General features: G+C 45.3%; 1 protein-coding gene across 1 annotated transcript in view; it reads right to left on the bottom strand.

Moving 5' to 3' along the window:
• Positions 1–65: 65 nt before the first annotated feature.
• Positions 66–24768, bottom strand: part of LOC118370796 (protein PALS1-like) — a 31665-nt gene continuing 6962 nt past the window's right edge. Inside the window, exons 4-14 of the mRNA XM_035755943.2 lie at positions 17810–17887; positions 10464–10592; positions 9821–9982; positions 9540–9617; positions 9242–9425; positions 8793–8861; positions 8311–8382; positions 7640–7807; positions 6803–7005; positions 5122–5232; positions 66–1622 (exon numbers count right to left, since the gene is read on the bottom strand). Coding sequence (XP_035611836.1) covers positions 1446–1622; positions 5122–5232; positions 6803–7005; positions 7640–7807; positions 8311–8382; positions 8793–8861; positions 9242–9425; positions 9540–9617; positions 9821–9982; positions 10464–10592; positions 17810–17887 — 1431 coding nt within the window. The 3' untranslated portion in view covers positions 66–1445. The remainder of the gene's footprint in view (positions 1623–5121; positions 5233–6802; positions 7006–7639; positions 7808–8310; positions 8383–8792; positions 8862–9241; positions 9426–9539; positions 9618–9820; positions 9983–10463; positions 10593–17809; positions 17888–24768) is intronic.

Genomic DNA, 24768 nt, shown 5'->3' with positions numbered 1-24768 from the left:
TTTGTCCCTCAGTTTCTGATGTCTGTTGACAAAGCTGTGCTGGAAACATTGAACAAAGTCCTATCTGAGAAAGCTATTACAAGGTACAACATCCTGAACGTATCTGGGGCACACAGCTGTATGTGAAAATGGCAGCCATTTTGCATTGAAGCGCTAAATGAAACATGCTGTATTGTGTGGTGCCACGGAAGGAATTCATGTAAGGAATGAATGTACATTTTATATTCGCTCTCAATCTTTTTCCTACTCAAATGTTTTAACTATGCGTACCCTCGTACACAATATGTATCGAGTATATTCCAAAATCATACATTTTACCTGATTTAAATAGTATTCATGTAACTTTAATGTCCACCATTTTGAAACAATTCTCTTCAGGAATATTCATTATATTGAAGATGGCTTCTTTTGAGTTGTGCTTATAAAGTACCAAAGAAAATAAAAGTTGGTCAGATTAAATGATGCTAAATTGATATGTTGTTTTCACACTGTTCCTGTCTGTAGGTAGACACTAGGTACACTAGACAATGGATACCGAGGTCATCTTTACTGATGATCAATGATTCTTGAGGTCTGTTTTTGATGTACAAGTGCAGCAACTCAAGATAACACAACATAATACTATCATTGATACACAGCAAGTTCCTTTACCAATCTTTAGAATACAACAGCTTTCTCTTTGGTCCTTACTTCTAGGAGAAAGTTACATACAGTAGTTCCAAAGGAGCAAATTGGTCCTCAATTGTAGACAGACAGTTCCAGTCTTGTATACCACATACAAACAAACCATACATTATTAGACTGGGTCTGGTGTAATGGTAATTCACATTTGTTTGCCATTTCATCTAAAAATAGATATTTACAATTATAAATAGCTATTTAGAGTAGAATAAAATGGAAATATGTTTTCTACAGTTTTGGATAAATGTCTTTGCATATGCTACTGGAATCTGGAATGGTGCTGACATTGACAAAAACCCAAGAGAACATTCACAAAGACAAACACAGAAACAAACACTTATATAATAAAAAGTCCATCCCTGCAAATGAAGTAAACTCCAACTTTCATAAGAAGGCTAGATAAAGGACAAGTTACCCTTTCTGGCAAAAATGAATGGGCCCTCTATTTTGTGTCTGCGAGGCTCCACAATGGTCTTACAGTGGCCTCAATGATCATTGTCCATCCTTCCTTTTAGGGTCGTTCCTCCAGAGCTGTGTTATGGGTCATGTTCATTAGGATACACCGTTGTGAAATGTGTTAAAACGTTTATCTATGAAAAACTAAAACAAATGGTTCTCATTGGATAAGTCCAGGTATTCCCTTCCTGTTTCAATATGTTTTCTTCCATTTGGTGCCTAATGAACACAACCCAGGCCAAACCCTCCTTCCTGTGGCTTCCTGGAGTTGACCGCTAGGTTGACCACTCAACCCTAACCTCTTACCCCTAGCACAGCCAGGAGGAGGGCACCCACTGGGGCTCCGTGTCCAGCTTGTTGATGAGCCGCAGGAGCTCGTGGAATGCTGTGTCTGGCTCGCCGTTAACAATGGCCGCGTCAAACAGGTGCCCGTAGGCCTGCTCCATCTCACGGGCCTTCTCAATCAGCTCCTTCAGCTCCTCTGGCTAGATGTAGGGACACGGTAGGGAAGGACAGTGGTTATAGATATCCTGGCTAGATGTAGGGAAGGACAGTGGTTATAGATATCCTGGCTAGATGTAGGGACACAGTAGGGAAGGACAGTGGTTATAGATATCCTGGCTAGATGTAGGGAAGGACAGTGGTTATAGATATCCTGGCTAGATGTAGGGACACAGTAGGGAAGGACAGTGGTTATAGATATCCTGGCTAGATGTAGGGACACAGTAGGGAAGGACACAGTAGGGAAGGACAGTGGAAGGACAGTGGTTATAGATATCCTGGCTAGATGTAGGGAAGGACAGTGGTTATAGATATCCTGGCTAGATGAAGGGACACAGTAGGGAAGCACAGTGGTTATAGATATCCTGGCTAGATGTAGGGACACAGTAGGGAAGCACAGTGGTTATAGATATCCTGGCTAGATGTAGGAAATCACAGTAGGGAAGGACAGTGGTTATAGATATCCTGGCTAGATGTAGGGACACAGTAGGGAAGCACAGTGGTTATAGATATCCTGGCTAGATGTAGGAAATCACAGTAGGGAAGGACAGTGGTTATAGATATCCTGGCTAGATGTAGGGACACAGTAGGGAAGCACAGTGGTTATAGATATCCTGGCTAGATGTAGGAAATCACAGTAGGGAAGGACAGTGGTTATAGATATCCTGGCTAGATGTAGGGACACAGTAGGGAAGCACAGTGGTTATAGATATCCTGGCTAGATGTAGGGACACAGTAGGGAAGCACAGTGGTTATAGATATCCTGGCTAGATGTAGGAAATCACAGTAGGGAAGGACAGTGGTTATAGATATCCTGGCTAGATGTAGGGACACAGTAGGGAAGCACAGTGGTTATAGATATCCTGGCTAGATGTAGGGACACAGTAGGTAAGCACAGTGGTTATAGATATCCTGGCTAGATGTAGGGACACAGTAGGGAAGGACAGTGGTTATAGATATCCTGGCTAGATGTAGGGACACAGTAGGGAAGCACAGTGGTTATAGATATCCTGGCTAGATGTAGGGACACAGTAGGGAAGGACAGTGGTTATAGATATCCTGGCTAGATGTAGGGACACAGTAGGGAAGCACAGTGGTTATAGATATCCTGGCTAGATGTAGGAACACAGTAGGGAAGGACAGTGGTTATAGATATTCTGGCTAGATGTAGGAAATCACAGTAGGGAAGGACAGTGGTTATAGATATCCTGGCTAGATGTAGGGACACAGTAGGGAAGGACAGTGGTTATAGATATCCTGGCTAGATGTAGGAAATCACAGTAGGGAAGGACAGTGGTTATAGATATCCTGGCTAGATGTAGGGACACAGTAGGGAAGGACAGTGGTTATAGATATCCTGGCTAGATGTAGGAAATCACAGTAGGGAAGGACAGTGGTTATAGATATCCTGGCTAGATGTAGGAAATCACAGTAGGGAAGGACAGTGGTTATAGATATCCTGGCTAGATGTAGGGACACAGTAGGGAAGGACAGTGGTTATACATATACTGGCTAGATGTAGGGACACAGTAGGGAAGGACAGTGGTTATAGATATCCTGGCTAGATGTAGGAAATCACAGTAGGGAAGGACAGTGGTTATAGATATCCTGGCTAGATGTAGGAAATCACAGTAGGGAAGGACAGTGGTTATAGATATCCTGGCTAGATGTAGGAAATCACAGTAGGGAAGGACAGTGGTTATAGATATCCTGGCTAGATGTAGGGACACAGTAGGGAAGGACAGTGGTTATAGATATCCTGGCTAGATGTAGGGACACAGTAGGGAAGGACAGTGGTTATAGATATCCTGGCTAGATGTAGGGACACAGTAGGGAAGGACAGTGGTTATAGATATCCTGGCTAGATGTAGGAAATCACAGTAGGGAAGGACAGTGGTTATAGATATCCTGGCTAGATGTAGGAAATCACAGTAGGGAAGGACAGTGGTTATAGATATCCTGGCTAGATGTAGGAAATCACAGTAGGGAAGGACAGTGGTTATAGATATCCTGGCTAGATGTAGGAAATCACAGTAGGGAAGGACAGTGGTTATAGATATCCTGGCTAGATGTAGGAAATCACAGTAGGGAAGGACAGTGGTTATAGATATCCTGGCTAGATGTAGGGACACAGTAGGGAAGGACAGTGGTTATAGATATCCTGGCTAGATGTAGGGACACAGTAGGGAAGGACAGTGGTTATAGATATCCTGGCTAGATGTAGGGACACAGTAGGGAAGGACAGTGGTTATAGATATCCTGGCTAGATGTAGGGACACAGTAGGGAAGGACAGTGGTTATAGATATCCTGGCTAGATGTAGGGACACAGTAGGGAAGGACAGTGGTTATAGATATCCTGGCTAGATGTAGGGACACAGTAGGGAAGCACAGTGGTTATAGATATCCTGGCTAGATGTAGGGACACAGTAGGGAAGGACAGTGGTTATAGATATCCTGGCTAGATGTAGGGACACAGTAGGGAAGGACAGTGGTTATAGATATCCTGGCTAGATGTAGGAATTCACAGTAGGGAAGGACAGTGGTTATAGATATCCTGGCTAGATGTAGGAAATCACAGTAGGGAAGGACAGTGGTTATAGATATCCTGGCTAGATGTAGGAAATCACAGTAGGGAAGGACAGTGGTTATAGATATCCTGGCTAGATGTAGGGACACAGTAGGGAAGGACAGTGGTTATAGATATCCTGGCTAGATGTAGGGACACAGTAGGGAAGGACAGTGGTTATAGATATCCTGGCTAGATGTAGGGACACAGTAGGGAAGGACAGTGGTTATAGATATCCTGGCTAGATGTAGGGACACAGTAGGGAAGGACAGTGGTTATAGATATCCTGGCTAGATGTAGGGACACAGTAGGGAAGGACAGTGGTTATAGATATCCTGGCTAGATGTAGGGAAGGACAGTGGTTATAGATATCCTGGCTAGATGAAGGGACACAGTAGGGAAGGACAGTGGTTATAGATATCCTGGCTAGATGTAGGGACACAGTAGGGAAGGACAGTGGTTATAGATATCCTGGTCAGATTAAATGATGCTAAATTGACATGTTGTTTTCACAATGTTAATGTTCGTAGGTAGACACTAGGTACACTAGACAGAGATATCCATTACAAAGGGAAGGGATGATAGGGAGAGAAGTAGGCCATGTCCAGAAACAACGCCTAGCCTCTACCTCCTATCGGAAAAGATTGCAAATGTACAAGCAATGTGGCAAAAAATCCACCTAGACCAGTAGATGGCAAGGCAGAACTATTACTATACTAGCAGAGGAGAAGTTGATCATAAGTGTTTAAGCATTGTACCAACAAAAGGGAGTATAGTTTCTCACAGACATATATAATCGACATGATACGTGTGATCAATGTCAGGACACATTCACTGTGGATATGAATGTATCGACGATACTTGCTGATGCTGATAAAATAGTTTTTTTTTGTGAGATAAGAAAAGCAGGAAATACCTTTGGGTTTTTGCCATCCTTGGCCAGCAGGGTGCGCAATCGCTCCTGAGAGGGAGGCGCAATGAAGATCACATAGGGCTTGAGGTTGGAGGACCGCAGTACCCGCAGTGACTGACAGAGAACAAATGAAAAGAGCAGCAGGAGGAGAGAAGGTTAGAGAAAAGGTAGGTAATAGAGAAGAGAGTAATAGAGTGGTTAGTATACTTTCAAAACCTGTTTATGAAATACCCTCCACAATGTACCCAATTGTCATAATTGAGTAAAAGTAAAGAGACTAGAAAAGAAAAAAAGTAAAGATACCTAAATAGAAAATGACTCCAGTAAAAGTGATAGTCACCCAGTAAAATACAACTTTAGTAAAAGGCTAAAAGTATTTGGTTTTAAATCTACTTAATTATCAAAAGTAAAAGTATAACTTATTTCAAATTCCTTATTTGAAGCAAACCAGACGGCACCATTACATGTTTTATTTACGGACAGCCAGGGGCAAACTCCAACACTCAGACATGATTTACAAACGAAGCATGTGTGTTTAGTGAGTCCGCCAGATCAGAGGTAGTAGGGATGACCAGGGATGTTCTCTTGATAATTATGTGAATTGGACCATTTTCCTGTCCTGTTAACCCTTCAGAATGTAAATACTTTCGGGTGTCAGGAAAAATGTATGGAGTAAAAAGTACACTAGGTCTTTATAAATGTAGTGAAGTAAAATGAACACTTGTCAGAAATGTAAATAGTAAAGTAAAGTATATTCCCCCAAAAAACACTTAAGTTGTACTTGAAAGTATTTTTACTTAAGTACTTTACACTACTGCTCCACAACATATTCTCAACTAGTGGCTAACAAGAGTCCCACTTTAAACATAACACAGGATAATACAGCCTTAATAAACCCTTTATATGGCCTGTTTAGATGCTGAAAAATGTCATGCTCTAAAATGTGTGGCCAAGGGCTATGCCACATTTGGCAAAGCACCAGATGTAAGGACCTATCATCCTTCATGTAGAATGACTTGCTTCCACGTGATTGATGAAACATCTACGTAGCGCTAAAGAAGTTATATGTAGTGCCTATGAAGTTCCATGTAGTGCTAAAGAAGTTCTATGTAGTGCTTATGAAGTTCTATGTAGTGCTAAAGAAGTTCTATTTAGTGCTTATGAAGTTCTATGTAGTGCTAAAGAAGTTTTATGTAGTGCTTATGAAGTTCTATGTAGTGCTAAAGAAGTTCTATGTACTGCTTATGAAGTTCTATGTAGTGCTAAAGAAGTTCTATGTAGTGCTTATGAAGTTCTATGTAGTGCTAAAGAAGTTCTATGTAGTGCTTATGAAGTTCTATGTAGTGCTAAAGAAGTTTGATGTAGTGCTAAAGAAGTTCTATTTAGTGCTTATGAAGTTCTATGTAGTGCTAAAGAAGTTTTATGTAGTGCTTATGAAGTTCTATGTAGTGCTAAAGAAGTTCTATGTACTGCTTATGAAGTTCTATGTAGTGCTAAAGAAGTTCTATGTAGTGCTTATGAAGTTCTATGTAGGGCTAAAGAAGTTCTATGTAGTGCTAAATAAGTTATATGTAGTGCTAAAGAAGTTCTATGTAGTGATAAAGAAGTTCTATGTAGTGCTAAAGACGTTCTATGTAGTGCTTATGAAGTTCTATGCAGTGCTTAAAAATCAGTGTTTTCCTACCTTAGTGTGCAGGCACAGCAGACCGATCCTGCCTGAGTTGATGACCTGTCGAACCGAGTCACTGCTGGTGCCGTACAGGTTCCTTTCGTACTCCCCAGACTCAATGAACTTCCCCCCTGCCACATCCGCCTCAAAAGCCAGCTGGTTTACAAAGTGGTATTCCCTTCCGTTCTTCTCGTGTATGCGTGGGTTTCTAGTTGTATCTGAGTGATAATTATTGTGAAATGAGAATTTGGTATTTTAATAATATAATAAATAATATATGCCATTTAGCAGACGCTTTTATCCAAAGCGACTTACAGTCATGTGTGCATACATTCTACGTATGGGTGGTCCCGGGGATCGAACCCACTACCCTGGCGTTACAAGCGCCATGCTCTACCAACTGAGCTACAGATGTACAATACCAGTCAAAAGTTTGGACACAGCTACTCATTCCAGCGGGGCAAGACTTGAGATGGGTCTAGGCTACACAGTTATTGTGTGACGTTAAGTTAGTGTCTAGTATATTATAATAAACAGTTTAACATAAAATAATACATGATAAATTGGTAGAAGCTAAGCTGTATGTAGTGGTAACGTTTACCCTACCTGATTGAATTCCTGTGGTCATTCGTCAATGCTCCAAGCTATCAAACTCCATCAAACTTGATTTAAAATGCATTGAATGCATGAAATCACAACACTTTATAGAAAATGGACACAATAAAAGATATTGAAAATCATACCTAACAGGCCACTAACTTAACATCACACAATAACTGTGTAGCCTAGACCCATCTCAAGTCTTGCCCCGCCCTCTATTCCCCAATCCCCTCCTCTCATTGGTCTACTTACGTGGCACGGCCATGGCGAACCTGTCCGGCTCGATGGACAGCAGCCTTTGCCGCAGCTCGTCCTGCCCGCTGTTGGGTGGACCAATCAGGGCGATAGGTCGCTTGCGATTGGCCGGCTGGTGGTAGAGTGCCATTTCCTCATAGGTCAGGATTTCGTCGGCGTAGTAGTCTGGGCGGGACAGAGGTAGGTAGAGAGGTGGGGGTGTACTGGAGGTGAAATGTTGTCATATAAATGTTACTCTATCAGGTAGGTATATCTGTTCGACATGACATATTTCTATCTGAATATTCAGCCGAGGGTAAATGTTGCTGATAGAAATGTAATGGATAGAGCAGGCATGATTCCTGGGTACATGTCACACCAACACCAAGTCTGGCTCAGGAACCAACAGGCTTATCAAGTCATAGAATATACATAGGGACATTGACTGAGAGAGAGGCCAAATCCCAAATCAACTCCTATGCCTATGTAGTATGTCTATGACCTATGCCACCTCTATTTTGTGAATATCCGAGAGGACTTGACAGGTATAAGCTCCACCTTGTCCTCTGATAGGCTAGGTGGAAGTTTCACCATATTGCTCATACCTATAAATCTCCACAAATGCATAGGGGTCTAGGGGTCGATTTGGGATTGGACCAAAAAGAGCTGGGAAAAAGAACTAGCCTTACCAACGTTCCTGTTGGGGTTGTACATGGTTTTCTTCCTCTGCTTCTTGTTCTTCATTGCACACCAAAGCTTCCCTGGAGAAAATTAGATGTGGAATGTTATCAAAGGCTGATTTGGAGCCTATCAAATCAAATCACTTACCGACAAGCCCTTAACTAACAATGCAGCTTATCAAATCATAATGACAGCGATCATATGCCCATGTTGAGTCAGTGTGTGTGTGTGCGTGTGTGTGTGTGTGTGTGTGTGTGTGTGTGTGTGTGTGTGTGTGTGTGTGTGTGTGTGTGTGTGTGTGTGTGTGTGTGTGTGTGTGTGTGTGTGTGTGTGTGTGTGTGTGTGTGTGTGTGTGTGTGTGTGTGTGTGTGTGTGTGTGTGTGTGTGTGTGTGTGTGTGTGTGTGTGTGTGTGTGCGTGCGTGTGTGTGTTAAGACGCTTGTGACGGTGGATGGAGTGTGTAACTGTGCAGGGAGTATATAAACCCTTACCTGGGCTGTCAGGATTCCTGTCCACAATGTTTTTCTTCATAGCTTCTCTCTGCTGCTGGAAGCTCTTCCCTGGGAGAGGGAGAAGGGAGACAGAAAAAAAGTGTGTTTCAATGAAAGTGGTGATGAAGCCTAACTCTGCACTATGACTAACCCATAGACTGTTATAGTTTATAGTTCTTCAAGGAGGAGGTTGATACGCCTCATATCAGGGACAAGCCCTTCCAGGGACTGGTTGTCTTCATCCCTGTCCCTGTAGACCTGCCACCAGCTGGGGTCAGGCTAGGTGTTGGGGTTAGGGTGGTTAAGGTTAGTGTTGGGTTGGGGTTAGGGTTGGGATTAGGGTGGTTAAGGTTCGTTTTGTGGTTAGGGTTAGGGTTGGGGTTAGGGTGGTTGAGGTTAGTTTTGTGGTTAGGGTTAGGGATAGGGTTGTGGTGGTTAGGGTTGTGTACCTGGAACTAGCCCGGCTAGGGGCTGGTTGTCCTCATCCCCGTCCCTGTAGGCCTGCCACCAGCTGGGGTCATCCTGGCTGATGATGTGGAGGATGTCTCCCTTCTGGAAAGACAGGCCCAGCTCCCTGCACGGCATGTATGGGTCATCAGACGGGTCGTAGTTAAAGTAAGCCCTCACGTGCATCTGAAGACATGGGGGACATCATCATCTCTCCAAAGAGTTTATGAACTGATTAGAATTGAATAATTGAACACACATTCTGTGCACACACATACATACTCTCAAGGAAAACCTTACCACAGTCTGCCTGTGTGAGGGCGTTTTGTTCTGAGAACTGGGGATAAGGAGGAAGGTCAGAGTGCCATGCATCTCCACCTGAGGAGAGAGGAGAACACAGTAACACACAGTGAGTAGAATCTACATGGAATCAGCTTGATTGAAATGAAGAAATAATCACACAATACAGTGTCGAGGGACCAGACCTCAACACATATTCTGGTTCAAGAATGGCTTGAGGAAGGATGTGACAGATGTGATATCCAGTGTGAGCGTTCCTGACTTGTTAACCAGTTCCTCACCAGAAGGTCGTGGACCTCGTTGACGTTCTTCCCGCGGACAGGCACGCCGTTGATCTCCAGGATCTCATCTCCCTCAGCCAGGAGACCGCTCCGCTCGGCTGTCCCGCCCTTTACCACACGACTCACCACCACGCTGTCCATTTCGTTACGAACCGTGGCGCCCTGGGCAAAAACCAGTCAGACATGCTTATCAGTGCAAACCACCTAGACGTACTTGACACAAAGACACAAAGATCCACCACAAAGACAAGTCTGCATCGGAGACATACAATACAATACATGACATGCTTTATTGGTCTACAGAAATTGATATTGATATACAGTATACATATATATATTGCTGTCCCAGTACCCAACCTGACACAAAACACACATCACAGGCTGGGAGTAGCACAGGCAGCACACAAGCACCCCTGGAACAATCAATTGCCTTGATCAAGTGCACAACAGCAGCATGTACTGTAGTATATAGGATATTGAAGCCGGTAACCCTCCAACTGCTGGCTCACTCCTTGCAGACTTCCTCCCAGTCAGTTCAGGGATTCAGCAACCGGTAACTGGTCATTTGTGAGGGATAGCAATTAGAATGTCTTGGAGCATCAGAAGAGATGGGTGTGTGTGTAGGGGTGGGGGAGTGGCTCACCAGAGGAATGTCGCTGGCCTTCTCCAGCCGCACCAGTTTGACGGTCTCACCCAGGTACTGAATCAATCTCTCTTCTGGGTCCGGCTCCAACTCCTGCTCCGCCACACTGTCGTGGGCCTGCATCAGAGCCTGGGATGGACACAACACACACAGGCACATGGATGAGAAGGAGTGTGTGCCATGAGATCTGGGAAGTGTGTGTATGTGATTTTGTTTGAATTAGATTGTTGTAGTAATGACTAAGGTGAATTGGAGCTTCTTGATCTTGAGCCACTCCTTGATACACAGTGTATCCACACGCATATCCTTTCATATTCACCAGTTATTGGAAAAGGTCAAGGGGGAAATCTAAACTCTGCTCCCATCCCATGCTTAAACATGCACCTGTTACCGAAAGCTCACCCTGTCTCTCCCTTCTTCCCTCCTTATCACAAGCCGTCAGCAGTCTCCACCTCTAAGCCAACAAGAATACAAAGATTACTCCCCCACTTCGTTTAAGGTGACAGGCGCTCCGTACTCCGCAATTAATAACCGTCGAGACAAATTAGTGTCTCTATCCTGCAGCAGAGAGACTTGAGGAGCCAGAGAGGAGGGCTGGCTAAGCTTCCAGCGTACACACAATCCGTCTTAATCTGCCCTGCATTTAGGAGGAAGGATTCCCCTCCATCAATCATCAAAACACCTCGATCTCGGCATTCCACGCAAGGAAGGAAGACGACAGGGAGAGGAGGAAGGGAAAATGGGAGAGGAGGCAGTTTTGTGTTGTTCCTAGTGGTTACCTCTGTGAATTGTGGTCTGTGCCCAGTGGGAGTTCCCTCCCCGTTTCATTCCATTTGCTTCAGTTTAAGAAATGTATTGTAACAGAGTCGGCAGAATTAATGCACCCCAGTCGGAAGTTTACATACACTTAGGTTGAAGTCATTAAAACTCGTTTTTCAACCACTCCACATATTTCTTGTGAACAAACTATAGTTTTGGCAAGTCGGTTGGGACATCTACTTTGTGCATGACACAAGACATTTTTCCAATAATTGTTTACAGACAGATTATTTCACTCGTAATTCACTGCATCACAAATCCAGTGGGTCAGAAGTTTACATACAGTAAGTTGACTGTGCCTTTAAACATCTTGGAAAATTCCAGAAATTATGTCATGGCTTTAGAAGCTTCTGTTAGGCTAATTGACATAATTTGAGTCAATTGGAGGTGTATCTGTGGATCTATTTCAAGGCCTACCTTCACACTCCGTGCCTCTTTGCTTGACATCATGGGAAAATCAAAAGAAATCAGCCAGGACCTCAGAAAATAAATTGTAGACCTCCACAAGTCTGGTTCATCCTTGGGAGCAATGTCCAAACGCCTGAAGGTAGCACGGTCATCTGTACATACAATAGTACGCAAGGAAAATACCACGGGACCACGCAGCCATCATACCGCTCAGGAAGGAGACGCGTTCTGTCTCCTAGATATAAATGTACTTTGGTGCGAAAAGTGCAAATCAATCCCAGAACAACAGCAAAGGACCTTATGAAGATGCTGGAGGAAACAGGTACAAAAGTATCTATATCCACAGTAAAACAAGTCCTATATCGACATAACCTGAAAGGCCGCTCAGCAAGGAAGAAGCCACTGCTCTAAAACTGCCATAAAAAAGCCAGACTACGGTTTGCAACTGCACATGGTGACAAAGATTTTACTTTTTGGAGAAATGTCCTCTGGTCTGATGAAACAAAAATATAACTATTTGGCCATAATGACCATCGTTGTGTTTATAGGAAAAATGCTTGCAAGCCGAAGAACACCATCCCAACCGTGAAGCACGGGAGTGGCAGCATCATGTTGTGGGGGTGCTTTGCTGCAGCAGGGACTGGTGCACTTCACAAAATAGATGGCCACATGAGAAAGGAAAATGACGTGGATACATTGTAGCAACATCTCAAGACATCAGTCAGGAAGTTAAAGCTTGGTTGCAGATGGGTCTTCCAAATGGACAATGACTCCAAGCATACTTCCAAAGTTGTGGCAAAGTGGCTTAAGGACAACAAAGTCAAGCTATTGGAGTGGCCATCAGAAAGCCCTGACCTCAATGACATAGAACATTTGTGGGCAGAACTGAAAAAGCGTATGCGAGCAAGGAGGCCTCCTGACAGTTACACCAGCTCTGTCAGGAGGAATGGGCCAAAATTCACCCAACTTATTGTGGGAAGCTTGTGGAAGGCCACCTGAAAGGTTTGACCCAAGTTAAACAATTTAAAGGCAATGCTACAACATACTAATTGAGTGTATGTAACCTTCTGACCCACTGGGAATATGATGAAAGAAATAAAAGCTGAAATAAATCATTATCTCTACTATTATTCTGACATTTCACATTCTTAAAATAAAGTGGTGATCCTAACTGACCCAAGACAAATAATTAATTCATGCTTTTGTTACTTCTAGGTTAGACTACTGCAATGCTTTACTTTCTGGCTACCCGGATAAAGCACTAAATAAACTTCAGTTAGTGCTAAATATGGCTGCTAGAATCCCGACTAGAACCAAGAAATGTGATCATATTACTCCAGTGCTAGCCTCCCTACACTGGCTTCCTGTCAAGGCAAGGGTTGATTTCAAGGTTTTACTGCTAACCTACAAAGCATTACATTGGCTTGCTCCTACCTATCTTTCTGATTTGGTACTGCCGTACATACCTAGACGTATGCTACAAGACGCAGGCCTCCTAATTGTCCCTAGAATTTCGAAGCAAACAGCTGGAGGCAGGGCTTTCTCCTATAGAGCTAAATTTTTATGGAATGGTCTGCCTATCCATGTTGAGAGACGCAGACTGGGTCTCAACCTTTAAGTCTTTACTGAAGACTCATCTTTTCAGTGTGTCATATGATTGAGTGTAGTCTGGCCCAGGAGTGTGAAGGTGAACGGAAAGGCTCTGGAGCAACGAACCGCCCTTGCTGTCTCTGCCTGGCCGGTTCCCCTCTCTCCACAGGGATTCTCTGCCTCTAACCCTATTACAGGGGCTGAGTCACTGGTTTACTGGTGCTCTTTCATGCCGTCCCTAGGAGGGGTGCGTCACTTGAGTGGGTTGAGTCACTGACGTGATCTTCCTGTCTGGGTTGGCGCCCCCCTTTGGGTTGTGCCGTGGCGGAGATCTTTGTGGACTTCACTCTGCCTTGTTTCAGGATGGTAAGTTGGTGGTTGAAGATATCCCTCTAGTCGTGTGGGGGCTGTGCTTTGGCAAAGTGGGTGGGGTTATATCCTTCCTGTTTGGTCCTGTCCGGGGTATCATCGGATGGGGCCATGGTGTCCCCTGACCCCTCCAATCTCAACCTCCAGTATTTATGCTGCAGTAGTTTATGTCGGGGGGCTAGGGTCAGTTTGTTCTATCTGGAGTATTTTTCCTGTCTTATCTGGTGTCCTGTGTGAATTTAAGTATGCTCTCTCTAATTCTCTCTTTCTCGCTCTCTCTCGGGGGACCTGAGCCCTATGACCATGCCTCAAGACTACCTGGCATGATGACTCCTTGCTGTCCCCAATCCACCTGGCTGTGCTGCTGCTCCAGTTTCAACTGTTCTGCCTGCGGCTACCTGTTCACCGGACGTGCTACCTGTCCCAGACCTGCTGTTTTCAACTCTCTAGAGACAGCAGGAGCGGTAGAGATACTCTACTATGAAAAGCCAACTGACATTTACTCCTGATGTGATGACTTGCCGCACCCTCGACAACTACTGTGATTATTATTATTTGACCATGCTGGTCATTTATGAACATTTGAACATCTTGGCCATGTTCTGTTATAATCTCCACCCGGCAGAGCCAGAAGAGGAACTGGCCACCCCTCGTAGCCTGGTTCCTCTCTAGGTTTCTTCCTAGGTTTTGGCCTTTCTAAGGAGTTTTTCCTAGCCACCGTGCTTCTACACCTGCATTGCTTGCTGTTTGGGGTTTTAGGCTGGGTTTCTGTACAGCACTTTGAGACATCAGCTGAAAGAAGAAGGGCTATATAAATAGATTTGAGGATGTCAGGAATTGTGAAAAACTGAGTTTAATTGTATTTGGCTAAGGTGAATGTAAACTTCCGACTTCAACTCTATATATAAAACACAGGAAAATCATTTTTGACCACACTGGGCCTTTAAAGTCTTTTTGCAGTCAATTAGAGGGCTGCCACACCCTCGTTAAGGGAACAGTTTTCAACTGGAGCTTGTTAAGGCACCCGCATACGAGGTTCGGTTTTCGAATGGCGTGAGATTGTAAGCAGGAGGAAGATGGCGAAGGCGGGGATTCTTTGTTTGAAACTGATGGCACGTTGAGCGAAGATGAGCGTGAGAAGGAATGGATTACAGTGGCGAACAAGAAGGGAAATAAGAGAAGTAAAGTAGTCGTGGAATCTAGTAAATCCAAGCCTTGTTCTGACTCTGTTGTTGTTGTTGTTGGAGTGAGGGTTTTGGACCAATGGCGTTATCTGGGAGATCCGTTTGACGTCTCGATGAAAACCATAGATGCGTCAACTGGTCTCACAACCACAGTCCATGTGTATGGCGTCACGTGAGCGAGCAATTTGCTGATGTCAACGTTGTGAACAGAGTGCCCTATGATGGCGGTGGGGTTATGGTAGGGTAGGCATAAACTGCAGACAACGAACGCAATTGCATTTTATCAGTGGCAATTTGAATGCACAAAAATACCGTGACGAGATCCTGAGGCCCATTTTTTAAAGGTATATGTGACCAACAGATGCATATCTGTATTCCCAGTAATGTGAACTCCGTAGATTAAGGCCTAATTAATTTATTTCAATTGACTGATTTCCTCATATGAACTGTAACTCAGTAACATCAATGAAATGATTGCATGTTGAGTTTATATTTCTGTTCAGTATAGATTCCGTGGTTGGTGCACGCCCGTGTTATTTTGTCCTTTGAAGAAGAGTCTCAATCAGCATTCAGGATTAGATCCACCGGTTGTATAAATCATTAAGGACACCTGCTCTTTCCATGACCTAGACTGACCAGGTGAATCCAGGCGAAAGCCAGGTGATCCCTTATTGGTGTCACTTCAATCAGTGTAGATGAAGTGGAGGAGACAGGTTAAAGAATGATTTTAAAGCCTTGAGACAATTAAGACATGGATTCTGTATGGGTGCCGTTCAGAGGGTGAATGGGCAAGACAAAATATTTACATGTATTTGAACAGGGCATGGTAGTAGGTGTCAGGTGCACTGGTTTGTGTCAAGAACTGCAATGATGCTGGGTTTTTCACGCTCAACAGTTTCCCGTCTGTATCAAGAATGGCCCACCACCCAAAGGACATCCAGCCAACTTGACACAACTGTGGGAAGCATTGGAGTCAACATGGGCCAGCATTCGACACCTTGTAGTGTCCATGCCCCAGCGAATTGAGGCTGTTCTGAATGAAAAAGGAGGCGGGGCCTTAATGTTTTGTACAATGTATTTTGGGTTAAGTGAGATACCATGTAAGGTGCCAGGCTGTCCAACATCTCTCCTATCCGAAGGCGTCGAGGAGAGTGGAATAAGGGGTTAACGTTGAAGAAACCATGGTAGTTGGGTAAGAGACCCCCAGTAAATGTTACTCGCCGACAGGATCCTGACATGATCCTGACATGTCGCAGGTTAAAAAGGTGGACTTTGTATCATTTGTTACAAGGAATCCTGTGGACGAATGTTCTGTCCTCACAGACCCCTGCGCCTGTATAGGGATGTGATTTGGACTATGTCTGAAGGGTGGGGAATGGGTTTTCGGATTTTATTTTCGAATTGTATACGATGTTGGGTTTTTTCCATTTCTCGCAATGGGGTGGCCTCCCGTACAGTAGGTGGCGGCATGCACCTTCAAAGTTTGTTTGCAGACCGCCAAAATTGCAGAAAACAAGAAGAAAAAGAAGGTTCGGTTCGCTCCCAGCAGAACTTGGCTAGGCGCAGTGAACGTATGTGTCTCACACACTCCCTCAAAAGACCTTCGCTTGAAAAGCCAGAAAAAAGCGGCAATGTTACCGTTTGTCCCTCTTGATACGCTGCAGCAACAACAACTGCCACTTCCTCAAAATAGTCCTCAAAAAGATAAATCAAGGCATTTGTAATACATTTGTACATTTTTGCAGAGGAGGGTTAGTCGCACAATTTAACATTTAACTAAGTTGTTTGGTTCAGTATTTCTCAAGTGAAAAAATTTGCATGAAAACCTAGTTGCCTCCCCTTAGAATGTCAACAAACACTTTATTGAAGAATTCTGTCCATAGTTCCCACTGCCACTAGGGGTAGTACTATTGACCAATCACCGACAAAGGGGTGTAGACTATGGCTACTGAACTTTGACGTGCCCCAAGAAAACATTTAGTGTGCCGAACAGACAAACTAACCCTGCCGAACACCAAAACGTCACAAAATGTAGTCATAATATATGCGCAAACTGTTTTGACTGGGAAGCATGCGACAGGCTTTAGAGAGTACATCTCAGCGGTGCCAACACTAGGCTGGCACGTAGCCCTGGGGTCAATCATGTAAACGTCAGCGGTAAGCCATCTATATTGAGTGACCTCTCTGTACCTGTGTGGCACGCATATGGGGCATGCCATTGACCTGGACACTGACCAGCAAAGAAGCTTGAGTCAAGTGTCAAAGGGCAACTCTTAGGCTGCTTCATAGATCTAAGGATTTGTTGATGGCATGCTCGGCTATAAACCCAAAGAAGAGATTTCAGTGTCGGAGATGCATACACTGTAAGTATCATCCTAATTGTATGTATCATGTTAACCTTCTAAATTCCAAAACCCACGATGCCCTGTAATATCACCAACACAATGGCCTTGTCTCATTTGGGAAAAAGTCCATTCTCCACCCTCTCTCCTCTGTCCTCTCTCATCCGTGACCTGAAAAGCGTGCCAATTCATTAGTAGGCAAATGGAAGTCTCCTCCCTAACTTTCATCGAAGATAGTCATGTGTACCTTTAGTCAAGACACAGAGTAAAGTTCAAGGCCCTTAACGGGCCAAGCCACTTAAAACCCACTAAGTGACTTTCCTTAGCCCCTCTGAGGCTGAAGTCAGGATTGGATACAGTCGGACACATGAGGATGACTCAGGGATTCGCATAGACGTACAGTTTATGGAATCTATGAACAAGGCATATGTAGCATATTCACAGATATCTGAGTGGCAAATGGGACATTGTGGTAGTACATAGTACGTCTCAGGTGGCCAGCTCAGGACCACTGACAGAGTGTGGGGGCCATGGACACCCCGCAAACCAAATAATGTTTTCTAGATGTTATCCGAGGTGATGTTCCCTAATTGAAGGTTACGGGTTAAGTTCTGGTGCATCTCAGGTCTCTTACCTGGAAGTGGGGGGTGGTGAGTAGGCTCCTGAGCTCTACACCTTCCTCCTGGTGACTGGATTGTAGGATGCATTGCACCTTGAAAAAGAGAGGGGGAGAGAGTAGGGAGAGATCAGGAAGGAAGGAAGGGGGAGAGAGGGGAGGGAATGACAGAAAGAGGGGGAGAGAGTCGGGGAGAGGAGGTGAAGGGATGGTAAGGAAGAGAGAGCGAGAGAAGGGGTCAGGCTGTAAGCTGTATAAGTACCACTAAGTAAGCAGCATTGGTAATCTGGAATCGTCATTTCGAAGTTCAAAGTGTACATGAGTTAGTAACTTCACCAGCCAGGAACCAGTAGGGACATGGCCATCCTGAATACTCCTTGAGACTCTACGTGTGATTTAACATCGCAGTTGAATCATACAACTTCCTGAACACAAATCATGGGTTCAAGAATCACCCCGTCCTCAATATACCCAAGGCTTTAGTCATTACTCACAAACGACGTCTTAGTATATTATCGTTAAAACCACCGATGGTTCATCTTGCTACGCTTGTCATCGTGTAGTGTATGCGTTATGACTGAGGGCTCATGTTATCAGAGGTATTTTGTCCTCATATGAAGGCCATAACAGTAAATATGTTTGCCTCATAATTGAGGGAGTCTCAGCCTGCAAATAATTTGCTCTTACGGGAAGGTCATGTCATACGCCATTCTGCTGTTAACTTAATCGATTGGATTCCTCTGCACGCACGCACACGCACACGCACGCACGCACGCACGCACGCACGCACGCACGCACGCACACACACACACACACACACACACACACACACACACACACACACACACACACACACACAGAGAGAGTTGGCAGCTCTCCAATGAGTCACAGTGGGGTTTCACATTCCAGACAGGGAAGTCACACTACTGTAACAGTCTCCATTCCAAATGGCACCCTATCCCCTAGTATACTACTTTTGACTAGGGCCCCTGGGGCCCATAGGGCTCTGGTCAAAAGTTGTGCACTATATAGGAGATAGGTTGTCATTTGAGACGGACACTTATTCTGCTCACTGGCTGTTGCGTTGGAAAATAAAGACACTGAATGAAGCTCTCAACATGTGAGGTCCAATAGAGGTACGATAAGTTGTTTGTGCTGTCATCACGTTAGTGTTTCTATAGCATCTATAACAACTTCATAGCACCCACAACTATCAACATACACAAACTACTTCATCATAGAAAAAAAACTGCACATTTCAAAATGAGAATCCCAATCCTCTCTTTCGCTTCACCCTTGTATCCTCCCTCCTCCCCCTCTTCTCCGTCTCCTTCAATCCGGGTCCCTGGCTCTAGCTTAGCTCATCCATTCAACTAATCAAAGGTGTCGGTAACAAGGTGACGCACTTTCCCCTCTCCCCCTCCTCTCCCAGCCTTCCTCTCCTCCTCCCACTAGCCCTCCCTCCCTCCACTCCTCCCTCCCTCAAACCCTCCTCTCCTACCTCCCTCCAGCCCTCCTCTCCTCGCTCCCTCCAGCCCTCCTCTCCTCGCTCCCTCCAGCCCCTTGCCCCTCTAGCCTGTAAGCCGCTGGAGTTTTTTTCTTTTTCTGGCCACGGCAGATCAGATCCCCAGCCACTTCCTGCCTGGCCCAGGGGCAGCAGGGAGATTACCTCGCCCTGAAGGCCAATCAGGAAGTCCCACGGCAGCCACTTAGTTTAGACACAGTTCACCGGCTCAAACTATTACCACCTTGCTAAGTATCTCCTGGCGCAAATGTATACATCTATTTACTGTACGCACAGAGATGGTGTGTGTGTGTGAGAGAGATCATCATCGCACTGATTGAGGCCCTCAATCGTAGCCTACGACCTCTTCCTTAATTTCACACAGTGCTCTCCAAACTAACCCTACCAGCCTAAAGCAGTTATCCTATTGCTTGTTTTATTTATTTCACCTTTATTTATCCAGGTAGGCTAGTTGAGAACAAGTTCTCATTTACAACTGTGACCTGGCCAAGAATAAAACAAAGCAGTGCGACACGTACAACAACACAGAGTTACACATGGAGTAAACAAACATACAGTACATAATACAGTAGATAAAGTCTATATACCGTGTGTGCAAATGAGGCAAGATAAGGGAGGTAAGGCAATAAATAGGCCATAGTGGTGAAGTAATTACAATATTCCAATTAAACACTGGAGTGATTGATGTGCAGAAGATGAATGTGCAAGTAGAGATACTGGGGTGCAAAGGAGCAAGATAAATAAATAAATACAGTATGGGGATGAGGTAGTTGGATGGGCAATTTACAGATGGGCTATGTACAGGTGCAGTGATCTGTGAGCTGCTCTGACAGCTGGTGCTTAAAGCTAGTGAGGGAGAGTCTCCAGCTTCAGTGATTTTTGCAGTTCATTCCAGTCATTGGCAGCAGAGAACTGGAAGGAAAGGCGGCCAAAGGAGGAATTGGCTTTGGGGGTGACTAGTGCTGGAGCTCGTGCTACGGGTGGGTGCTTCTATGGTGCCCAGTGAGCTGAGATAAGGCGGGGCTTTGACTAGCAGAGACTTGTAGATGACCTGGAGCCAGTGGGTTTGGCGACAAGTATGAAGCAAGGGCCAGCCAACGAGAGTGTACAGGTCGCAATGGTGGGTAGAATATGGTGCTTCGGTGCAAAACGGATGGCACTGTGATAGACTGCATCCAATTTGTTGAGTAGAGTGTTGAGGGTATTTTCTAAATGACATCGCTGAAGTCGAGGATCGGTAGGATGGTCAGTTTTACGAGGGTTTGTTTGGCAGCATGAGTGAAAATACTTTGTTGGGAAATAGGAAGTTGATTCTTGATTTAATTTTGGATTGGAGATGCTTAATGTGAGTCTAGAAGGAGAGTTTACAGTCTAGCCAGACACCTAGGTATTTGTAGTTGTCCACATATTCTAAGTCAGAACCGTCCGACTAGTGATGCTGGACGGGCGGGCAGGTGCGGGTAGCGATCGGTTGAAGAGCATGCATTTAGTTTTACTTGCATTAAAGAGCAGTTGTAGGCAATGGAAGGAGAGTTGTATGGCATTGAAGCTCGTCTGGAGGTTAGTTAACACAGTGTCCAAAGAAGGGCCAGAAGTATACAGAATGGTGTCGTCTGCGTAGAGGTGGATCAGAAAATCGCCAGCAGCAAGAGCAACATCATTGATGTATACAGAGAAGAGAGTCGGCCCGAGAATTGAACCCTGTGGCACCCCCATAGAGACTGCCAGAGGTCCAGACAACAGGATCTCCGATTTGCCACACTGAATTCTATCAGAGAAGTAGTTGGTGAACCAGGCGAGGCAGTCATTTGAGAAACCAAGGCTGTTGAGTCTGCCGATAAGAATGTGGTGATTGACAGAGTCGAAAGCCGTGGCCAGGTCGATGAATACGGCTGCACAGTAATGACTCTTATAGATGGCGGTTATGATATCGTTTAGGACCTTGAGCACATATGCGGTGACCTCACCCATTACAACCAGCATGTCCAGAGATAAAACCTCTCTCATCATCACCCAGTGCCTGGGCTTACCTCCGCCATACCCGCACCCCACCATACCCCTGTCTGCGCATTATGCCCTGAATATATTCTACCATGCCCAGAAACCTGCTCCTCTTATTCTCTGCCCCCAACGCTCTAGGCGACCAGTTTTGATAGCCTTTAGCCGCACGCTCATACTACTCCTTCTCTGTTCTGCGGATGATGTGGAGGTAAACCCAGGCCCTGCATGTCCCCAGGCACCCTCATTTGTTGACTTCTGTGATCGAAAAAGCCTTGGTTTCATGCATATCAACATCAGAAGCCTCCTCCCTAAGTTTGTTTTACTCACTGCTTTAGCACACACTGCTAACCCTGATGTCCTTGCCTTGTCTGAATCCTGGCTCAGGAAGGCCACCAAAAATTCAGAGATTTCCATACCCAACTATAACATCTTCCGTCAAGATAGAACTGCCAAAGGGGGAGGAGTTGCAGTCTACTGCAGAGATAGCCTGCAAAGTAATGTCATACTTTCCAGGTCCATACCCAAACAGTTCGAACTACTAATTCTGAAAATTACTCTCTCCAGAAATAAGTCTCTCACTGTTGCCGCCTGCTACCGACCCCCCTCAGCTCCCAGCTGTGCCCTGGACACCATTTGTGAATGGATTGCCCCCCATCTAGCTTCAGAGTTTGTTCTGTTAGGTGACCTAAACTGGGATATGCTTAACACCCCGGCAGTCCTACAATCTAAGCTAGATGCCCTCAATCTCACACAAATCATCAAGGAACCCACCAGGTACAACCCTAACTCTGTAAGCAAGGGCAACCTCATAGACGTCATCCTGACCAACTGGCCCTCCAAATACACCTCCGCTGCCTTCAACCAGGATCTCAGCGACCACTGCCTCATTGCCTGTATCCGCTACGGTGCCGCAGTCAAACGACCACCCCTCATCACTGTCAAACGTTCCCTAAAACACTTCTGTGAGCAGGCCTTTCTAATCGACCTGGCCCGGGTATCCTGGAAGGACATTGACCTCATCCTGTCAGTTGAGGATGCCTGGTCATTCTTTAAGAGTAACTTCCTCACCATTTTAGATAAGCATGCTCCGTTCAAAAAATGCAGAACTAAGAACAGATACAGCCCTTGGTTCACTCCAGACCTGACTGCCCTCGACCAGCACAAAAACATCCTGTGGCGGACTGCAATAGCATCGAACAGTCCCCGCGATATGCAACTGTTCAGGGAAGTCAGGAACCAATACACGCAGTCAGTCAGGAAAGCTAAGGCCAGCTTCTTCAGGCAGAAGTTTGCATCCTGTAGCTCCAACTCCAAAAAGTTCTGGGACACTGTGAAGTCCATGGAGAACAAGAGCACCTCCTCCCAGCTGCCCACTGCACTGAGGCTAGGGAACACGGTCACCACCGACAAATCCATGATTATCGAAAACTTCAACAAGCATTTCTCAACGGCTGGCCATGCCTTCCGCCTGGCCACTCCTACCTCGGCCAACAGCTCCGGCCCCCCCGCAGCTCCTCGCCCAAGCCTCTCCAGGTTCTCCTTTACCCAAATCCAGATAACAGATGTTCTGAAAGAGCTGCAAAACCTGGACCAGTATAAATCAGCTGGGCTTGACAATCTGGACCCTCTATTTCTGAAACTATCCGCCGCCATTGTCGCAACCCCTATTACCAGCCTGTTCAACCTCTCTTTCATATCGTCTGAGATCCCCAAGGATTGGAAAGCTGCTGCAGTCATCCCCCTCTTCAAAGGGGGAGACACCCTGGACCCAAACTGTTACAGACCTATATCCATTCTGCCCTGCCTATCTAAGGTCTTCGAAAGCCAAGTCAACAAACAGGTCACTGACCATCTCGAATCCCACCGTACCTTCTCCGCTATGCAATCTGGTTTCCGAGCCAGTCACGGGTGCACCTCAGCCACACTCAAGGTACTAAACGACATCATAACCGCCATCGATAAAAGACAGTACTGTGCAGCCGTCTTCATCGACCTTGCCAAAAGGCTTTCGACTCTGTCAATCACCAGATTCTTATCGGCAGACTCAGTAGCCTCGGTTTTTCGGATGACTGCCTTGCCTGGTTCATCAATTACTTTGCAGACAGAGTTCAGTGTGTCAAATCGGAGGGCATGCTGTCCGGTCCTCTGGCAGTCTCCATGGGGGTGCCACAGGGTTCAATTCTCGGGCCGACTCTTTTCTCTGTATATATCAATGATGTTGGTCTTGCTGCGGGCGATTCCCTGATCCACCTCTACGCAGACGACACCATTCTATATACTTTCGGCCCGTCATTGGACACTGTGCTATCTAACCTCCAAACGAGCTTCAATGCCATACAACACTCCTTCCGTGGCCTCCAACTGCTCTTAAACACTAGTAAAACCAAATGCATGCTTTTCAACCGATCGCTGCCTGCACCCGCATGCCCGACTAGCATCACCACATTGGATGGTTCCGACCTTGAATATGTGGACACCTATAAGTACCTAGGTGTCTGGCTAGACTGCAAACTCTCCTTCCAGACCCATATCAAACATCTCCAATCGAAAATCAAATCAAGAGTCGGCTTTCTATTCCGCAACAAAGCCTCCTTCACTCACGCTGCCAAGCTTACCCTAGTAAAACTGACTATCCTACCGATCCTCGACTTCGGCGATGTCATCTACAAAATCGCTTCCAACACTCTACTCAGCAAACTGGATGCAGTTTATCACAGTGCAATCCTTTATGTCACTAAAGCACCTTATACTACCCACCACTGCGACTTGTATGCTCTAGTCGGCTGGCCCTCGCTACATATTCGTCACCAGACCCACTGGCTCCAGGTCATCTACAAGGCCATGCTAGGTAAAGCTCCGCCTTATCTCAGTTCACTGGTCACGATGGCAACACCCATCCGTAGCACGCGCTCCAGCAGGTGTATCTCACTGATCATCCCTAAAGCCAACACCTCATTCGGCCGCCTTTCGTTCCAGTACTCTGCTGCCTGTGACTGGAACGAATTGCAAAAATCGCTGAAGTTGGAGACTTTTATCTCCCTCACCAACTTCAAACATCAGCTATCTGAGCAGCTAACCGATCGCTGCAGCTGTACATAATCTATTGGTAAATAGCCCACCCATTTTCACCTACCTCATCCCCACAGTTTTTATTTATTTACTTTTCTGCTCTTTTGCACACCAATATCTCCACCTGTACATGATCATCTGATCATTGATCACTCCAGTGTTAATCTGCAATATTGTAATTATTCCCCTACCTCCTCATGCCTTTTGCACACATTGTATATAGACTCCCCTTTTTTTCTACTGTGTTATTGACTTGTTAATTGTTTACTCCATGTGTAACTCTGTGTTGTCTGTTCACACTGCTATGCTTTATCTTGGCCAGGTTGCAGTTGCAAATGAGAACTTGTTCTCAACTAGCCTACCTGGTTAAATAAAGGTGAAA

Source organism: Oncorhynchus keta, chromosome 19 (assembly GCF_023373465.1).
Source record: "Oncorhynchus keta strain PuntledgeMale-10-30-2019 chromosome 19, Oket_V2, whole genome shotgun sequence".
NCBI classification, from domain to species: Eukaryota; Metazoa; Chordata; class Actinopteri; order Salmoniformes; family Salmonidae; genus Oncorhynchus; species Oncorhynchus keta.
This window is presented reverse-complemented; position numbering and strand designations above follow the sequence as displayed.